The sequence below is a fragment of the Stegodyphus dumicola genome, chromosome 9, assembly GCF_044657685.1.
Source record: "Stegodyphus dumicola isolate Sdum_Otavi_A_Nest chromosome 9, ASM4465768v1".
Lineage (NCBI taxonomy): Eukaryota > Metazoa > Arthropoda > Arachnida > Araneae > Eresidae > Stegodyphus > Stegodyphus dumicola.
In genome coordinates, this window is record NC_140776.1 from 119,167,675 (window position 1) to 119,176,079 (window position 8,405).

Consider the following 8,405-nt stretch of genomic DNA (forward strand, 5'->3'; position numbering starts at 1 on the left):
TTCGTTGAATGGGAGTTGGTTTGTTCCCATTGAAAAGTCAATTAATTTCCGATCAATGACAATGATTACATGGTTTTAATTTTCCTTTTACAATTGAAATTTTATTCTTCATGATGATTTAACTCTAGTCCCCATTATTAACATTTTGCATTTTGCTAAACATTATTAACATTATTAACCAAAAACATTATTAACATTTTGCTTTCAAATTACTTCAAAACATATTTCGAAATATAACTTACCAGTATGGATTCACTCTTTTAAAATAATTCTACTTTAATTAAACATAGGAGATAATATAATCAATTAATCAATATTGTTTAGGAAATAAATTATTATTAACTAACTTTGCAGCAATTGCGCAAGTAATTGTAACTTCTTTTCGCACTTAATGAATTTAAGATCATACAACATTGGATATGCTAAATAGCAGCTATTAGCGCTATTTATCGCTTGCCTAATGTACCCACTTTATATATTACCACCATTCTTCTTTCTTAATATTTTAATTTTTAAGTTTTATAAAGTTCTTATACAAAAACTTTACTGTATTGAAGGTTAGCAGCCTCCTTACTTTTATATCTTGCTAGTTTATCTGAAATTGAAATCATTTAATGTCATTCCACTAGATGAAAAACTTGAAAATTTAACGCCATGCCTGCTACAGATAAACCCAAAATACAATTTTTATGAAAAACATTTAACTGTATTTACATGATTACATGCGGCACTTGACATATAAAATATATAGGACAGACTAAAAACAATCTTAACTTTCGAATCAATAACCATAGAGTTTAAATCAAAACATTCAACGCACAAAAAATAGCATTAAAATAAGTACACCATCACAACTCAATACAGCAGAATTAGAGCACTTTAAACACCATGACTTCAACTCTATTCAACTTCAGATACTAGATATAATACCCAATCACAAAACACGAATTTTTCAGGAATCTCTCTATATACTAAAACAACGTTCACTTTATCCATATGGACTTAACACTTATATACATAGTCATAGAGATACTTCTAAGAAGTCTATTTTCAGCCAATTTAAGCACTACAGCAACAAAACGCAGAGAGGAATAAGAGGAAGCAAAATAAAAAATAATGCGAGATTTTTATCCACTTTGGATACATTTGCATTGAAAAAACAATTGAAATGTTTCTTTGACTCAGACAACTTTCCCAAGAAACCTCTCAACTGTTACACTCCTGTACTAATAAATTCCTTATCAAACTAAAAAAATTCATTCAATAAAGCTACGACGACACACAAATCATTAAAGACATGATTCTCGATTTTAGTTTTTTCGGACTCTCTAATAGTCTCACTCAACGCAAAATTTATTTTAAAGTCAATTTTCTACATCCGCAGTTTGACAATATTCATTTCTCAAGAATCATCAGAGATTGTAAAGATTACTTCCCCGCAGTTGATACATTAACTATGGTTGCATTTAAATATCAAAGGACCTTAAGCAACTTGCTGACTAACCACCATGAAGTAGATGAAACAGCAGAATGACATTGTAAGACACCAATTTACAGCAATTACGTGGATTCTCATCACCAGCGCATAATTACTGGCAACCTGAATATCATACAGAACCATCAACTTAAAACACTAATGAGTTATGGTACAAAATTTAGACCAGTCAGAAACATGACTACAAATTTCTGTTACAAGACTTTCGAAAACAACATCAACAAAGTTATAGTTAAAGCAAGCTATCAACTGAATTTACCCATAGATACCTTATAAAAATGGAAAGCCAAAATTCTTCAACGCATATCCACCGAAATCAGTCACCTCAAGTTTAAAAGTACACTGAATTGGTCGCAACTTACATCAGATATTAAAAAATTAAAACAGCTCTTTACTATTACAAAAATAGTTAAACAACTAATAACTTTAGCATTATATGAAAACAATTCTACGCAGAAATTATTCATAAAGAACTTCTCAACGCGACTACTTATCAATTAGCCAACCTTACAGAAACATCTATAATAAACAGGTTTAAAACTTTTCATAAGAAACTCAATATTACTTTCAATGCAAACTACAACAGATTTACTAATCTTTATGCGATTCCCAAATTCCATAAAACACAATTAAAATTCAGATTTATTGCTAATGGAACTAATAAATTACAAGAAAAATGTAGACTATTATTTTTCAATTCAACTTAATAAAATCTGTAAATTTATTTTCAATGATTGTAACACTAATCATAACAATCCTGGATCATTCATAATAACACTCCTGTCATTAATACTATTCAAACCATTAACATCCAAAACATTAATTGCTATGACTTTGAAAACTTATATACCTCACTTCCTCTAGAAGAAATCTATACCAGTCTACTTGATCTAACTAAACTCTTCCCTGATATGCTCAATATCATGACTCTTGACAAATGGGAAACCTACCTAAAATGCACACTTTTTCATAACTACATCAAGTTTCAAAATCAAATTTTTAAACAAGTCAGAGGATTGCCAATGGGCTTACATTCCAGCACCTCGATCTGTAATATCTTTTTATTTGTCAAAGACTTTAACTTCGAAAAAAATCTACAACCACAAGAGTTAAATTACTACAAACACACCTACAGATATATTGATGACCTTATTACAATTAATAATTTTGATAAAATTGAACACTCCGAGATTTATCCGAATTGTCTTACACTTAATAAAACTAATAATTCACAAAATAGCATAGACTTTCTAGATCTTCAAATCATTAACTACAAAAAAATTTTACTTTTTGACAAAACAAGAAACTTCAATTTCAGTACTAACAAATTAATAAATTGGAACTCCAACATATCCAAAAAAGTAATTAACAATACTATAATTAATCAAATACAACGAATTAAAATTATATGGACAGATACAATAGATTTACAACGCGAAATTTTGCTCCTTATTAAAATTCTCAAAAATAATCTAATACCCATTCAATTTATCAACCATTGCCTTAAAAGAGCAGGCGTTAAATACTCACCCTAAATCATGTAACTGATAGGGATATGATAATTTGTTCCTAAACCTGAGAAGGCGGTATAAGTTGGATGACTATCAGTTGAAGGATTTGTATATAGTGTAATTACTCAATTGTATATATTGTAAAAACCTAATTGTCTTCAGACTCATGCTGTTACTATACTGTTACTAAAAAAATGGGCCTATTTCATGACTTTAGTCTGTCTAATAGCTCTTGGACAGTGAAAAATTCCTTTTTTCCTTTCTTAAATTCTTAATCATTGCGACACGACAATTAGCCAGAAATTAATTAATTTCCATTCACTAGTATTTTCAAAAAAATCTTAACAGACATTCTCCCTCAAATAAGAACTCCACATAATACATCCCTCAAGAATTCCAAATCCAACCCACTACCATAAATTACTTCACCCAAGTCTTACCGACTGATATTATTCAAAGCCCCCACTGCCGCTAAGAATTTTCGGACACCCAACACTTATGAGTCAGACATGAAGAGAATACTTTGCCAACTCCCCCACTAGAAAGAATGTAAGTTACTTAATACCTTTTCTGGCCTTTATATCTTCATGTACATTCACTGTTCTTATTATATATTATTTTTTACATTTTTTTATATTACTTTATATTGTCTTTGATTTGTTTTTACAAACTTTGCATTATTTATCTTATTTTGTAATCTTCTATGTTTATTTCAACTTTACTTTGAATTCGATTTCATAATAACAATTTCCAATGTTTAATTTTTACAAATAATATAGAACTCAAAAGCATAAACATGAAGGAGTCGGGGACGGTTACTCGGGTTATATCGGCTTTCTCTACAGATTTTGCTTTTTACTCCAAATTGAATTTCCAATGTTTAATTTTTAAAAATAATATAGAACTCAAATGCATAAACATGAAGGTGTCGGGGACGGTTACTCGGGTTATATCGAATTTCTCTACAGATTTTGCTTTTTACTCCAAATTGAATTGACTAAATTGCTTCATAAGAATAAGTTCTTTGAGTATAAGCATTGGATCATAATCCCTTCTATTCGCGGAGATATTTGGCCTGACTAGAATTGCCGGTTCGGCTTTAACTTATAACTCGAGTAAAGACGAAACACCTTCGTATTTACGTATTTTTATCAATTATTGTTCGTTGAATGGGAGTTGGTTTGTTCCCATTGAAAAGTCAATTAATTTCCGATCAATGACAATGATTACATGGTTTTAATTTTCCTTTTACAATTGAAATTTTATTCTTCATGATGATTTAACTCTAGTCCCCATTATTAACATTTTGCATTTTGCTAAACATTATTAACATTATTAACCAAAAACATTATTAACATTTTGCTTTCAAATTACTTCAAAACATATTTCGAAATATAACTTACCAGTATGGATTCATTCTTTTAAAATAATTCTACTTTAATTAAACATAGGAGATAATATAATCAATTAATCAATATTGTTTAGGAAATAAATTATATATATATATAATCGTTTATTGCAATGCATGGTCGGAAACGCTTTCCTGGCGCTATAGTGACGAGAGACAACACAAGAAAAATAGGGTACGAACAGTGTAAAGATATTTCTTTATTATTCTTAGCGCAGCGAAAACTAAGAAATAAGAACAAAAACATTGGATTGTCATCAAAGAAAGTATTCGAAAGTTCCTTAGGAAAGTATCCTAAACATGGGTTTGGTAGGGGTAGTCCAGTGCATTGTTCAGCAAGATCACGAGACCTCACTTGCATTATCACTTCCGCTCGGGGTAATTCAACACATTCGTGCACGAAACCCCTGTTAGAAGTCCAACAGGAACTTGTGGCACATATCGTGGCAGCTGCTGGGAAAGTCCTGAGGATGCACAGTATTTTCCAGAACATCTTATGGTCGATGTGCGAGAGATGTGATACCTGCATCAGGGTGCAGGTCGTAATTTCGAACACCTTCTTTGAGGTCCATAAGTGTCTAATTTTGTTCCTATTTTTTAATTTCTCTTGTGCTAAGCATAATTGGTGTCCGTTCTTTCTTGTGTTTTGTGTTGTTTGTACCGGCCAGGAAAGTTGTTTCGGCCCTGTTTTGCCATTTCATTTTTCCTCGATGTCGTCTCTCTCATATATGTGCATAATTACTTATGACACAAGTGTTGCTACTATATGATGAAATTTACAAACACGGTGTTTACAATACTACATATTCCCATCCGAAAATATCTTATTTTTTCCTCTTGCCCTTCAAATAAGAAATGTGTGTCCTTCATTGTAAAATCTCCTGGAACTTTAATACTTCTTTTTTCGAGGACAATGGAGAAAATATTTCAGTATAGGCAGCTGTCAATATTCAAACATTACATTGTGAAAGCCATTAAAGTGATTTCGGCCATTAGCCGAAACGCTCAGAAAGGCTTAATTCGCATAAGGATTTAGGAAATACATTTTGAAAAACTTAGCAAATTTTCCTTCAATAAATTTAATGGAACAGGCAAAAGAAATTACAGGGAACAATAAATATAGGAGAAAACAGATATTTCTTTTCCTAATTTGTTTTACTGTGTTTGATTTCTTTCTTTCTTCCTGTATAAATAATTAAAACTTAAAGAATGTAACTGAAGAATGAGAATAAAATTTTCAATTGAAAACAAATGGTGGCAAAACTCCTAGTGCTGCTCTGCTGGACGACGAAATAGACCAGCAATATTTTCCGAATTTGGAATAACAAGAGAAAATTTGAAACCTGTGCAGCCAGCGATGCAAAGGGATTCTTCTGAGAGAAAGATGACTTAAATGAGGAAACTCGGAGATAATGTAATGATGTGTAAGGTTACCTCTACTGGGATAATAATAAGAAAAGGTTAAAATACAAAATACGTAAGTAAATTATACAAAAATTGAAGAAATTTAAAATATCTAGCAAGCGTAAGAAATAGTAATTGATTCAAAACCTAAATGAATCTAAAGCTCTCAAACTTATACTCGTTTAAATACAGGTTTTTCTGATTCAGAAAGAACGTTACGTGTATATCTTCTAAGATGCTTTTTCCATCCTTTTTTTTTTTTTTTGTAGTTGTTTCATTTTTGATTTCAGTTTCCTTTTTTTCTCCTATTTTGCAATTTTCCCCATTGTTTCCCTCTGTTTTTAAGCCACCTGTTTATTATTACTATTATTATTATTACAACTTATGTAAAAATTAAGTAAGGAAAAGTAAGGCACTGAAACTTTGCAAATTATCACACTCTACGTGAGATTCATGGTGGTCGCTTATTGCATACAAATCACGCCAAATTCTTTAACTTCTCTGCTTGGCTTTAGGTCCTTATAACGAAAACAACCAATTCGCCCTTTGTAGAAAAATATTCTGTCAGGCAATAAATCTACGGGGAGATTTTTCCCTATGAAACTGAGCCCAAAGTGTTATATAGTATCTAAATATTAAAGTGTTGTACATGTTAAACGTGATCGTCGTTGCATTACTTTCACTTTTTTACTACTGAAATAAAGATATACTGATTATTTTGTAGATTGGAAAACCCTCCTTGTGATCATGAAAAGGAGCAAAAACTGGAAACCGAGAGAGAACTAGAAAAGAAGCGAGAACCGGAAAAGATGCAAGAACTGGAAAAGAAACAAGAACTGAATAAAAAGGAAGAACCGGAAAAGAAGGAGAAACTGCAAAAGAAGGAGAAACTGCAAAAGAAGCAAGAACTGGAAAAGAAACAAGAACTGAATAAAAAGGAAGAACCGGAAAAGAAGGAGAAACTGGAAAAGAAGGAGAAACTGGAAAAGAAGCAAGAACTGAAAAACAAGAAAAAACTGGAATTGACACAAAAACTAGAAAAGAAGCAAAAGCTGGAAAAGATACAAAAACTAGAAAAGAAGCAAGAACCGGAGAAGATACAAGAACTGGAAAAGAAGCAAGAACTGAAAACGAAGCAAGAGCAGGAAGCGAAGCAAAAAATGGAAAAGAAGCAAAAACTGAAAATGAAACAAGAGCAGAAAAAGAAGCAAAAACTGGAAAAGAAGGAAGAACTGAAAAACAAACGAAAACTGGAGAAGCAACAGAAACTAGAAAAGAAGCAAGAACTGAAAAAGAAGCAAACACTGGAATGGATTCAAAAACTAGAAAAGAAAGAAGAACTGAAAAACAAGAAAAAACTGGAAGAGATACAAAAACTAGAAAAGAAAGAAGAACTGAAAATGGAGAAACTACTAGAAGAGATGCAAAAACAAGTGAACAAAGAAGAACTGAAAAGGCAGAAGGAACTGGAAAAAATGCAAAAACTAAAAAACAAAGAAGAACTGAAAAAGCAGAAAAAGAAGCAAAAACTGGAAAAAAAGGAAGAACTGAAAAACAAACAAAAACTGGAGAAGCAACAGAAACTAGAAAAGAAGCAAGAACTGAAAAAGAAGCAAACACTGGAATGGATTCAAAAACTAGAAAAGAAAGAAGAACTGAAAAACAAGAAAAAACTGGAAGAGATACAAAAACTAGAAAAGAAAGAAGAACTGAAAATAGAGAAACAACTGGAAGAGATACAAAAACAAGTGAACAAAGAAGAACTGAAAAGGCAGAAGAAACTGGAAAAAATGCAAAAACTAAAAAACAAAGAAGAACTGAAAAAGAAGAAGAAACTGGAAAAAATGCAAAAAATGGAAAAGAAGCAAGAGCCGGAAAAGATGCCAGAACTGGAAAGATAGATGAGTCAGAAAAGACGCAATACCTGGAAAAGAAGCAAAAAACGGAAAATAATCCAAATCTGCAAAACCAGCAGGAACCGGAAAAGAACTGTCAAACCCGAAAAGGAAACCGGATGAACTGCGAAAAGAGCCAGAACTGGATAACGACTGTAGAACGATTGATTTAATGACCAAACGAAGCAAGATCCGGAAAAGAAAAATAGAACAAATAAATCATATACCACTGCAAATAATACCACTGCAAGCATTAAATATCAACGTCAAAAGAATAAACACCTTTCTTCAAGGAAGCTTTGCAATACACTGTCATAAGCCAGAAGGTATAGAAAAAATCAGCTATAACCTCATTGCCAAAACAGTTGCAAAAGATATAGTTAACGTAAAACTTCCGGAAGCCACAATACCAAAATGCACAATTCATAATACTCCAAAAAATTTCAACTCTGATGAACTGATTCAAATTATAGCCCAAGAAACATAATCAAATATTTCCCACCTAAGGCCTTTATTTAAACTGAATTATCAAAATAATATCGATAAATGGATCATAAAATGTCACGGTGAAACTTTCCAAAATTTTATGAGTAAAAAACAAATATATATTGGATGGCGCACCAATAAAATAACCGAGTTTATCGGTGTACGCAGATGTCAAGTCTGTCAGGATTTCTCTCATAAGACAAACC

General features: G+C 31.6%; 1 protein-coding gene across 3 annotated transcripts in view; it reads left to right on the forward strand.

Moving 5' to 3' along the window:
• Positions 1 to 7,861, forward strand: part of LOC146995470 (uncharacterized) — a 48,431-nt gene extending 40,570 nt beyond the window's left edge. For all 3 annotated transcript variants that reach the window (XM_085824000.1, XM_085823999.1, XM_085824001.1), the window contains one exon: positions 6,543 to 7,861. In XM_085824000.1, coding sequence (XP_085680126.1) covers positions 6,543 to 7,719 — 1,177 coding nt within the window. In that variant the 3' untranslated portion in view covers positions 7,720 to 7,861. The remainder of the gene's footprint in view (positions 1 to 6,542) is intronic.
• The last annotated feature ends 544 nt before the right edge of the window (positions 7,862 to 8,405 follow it).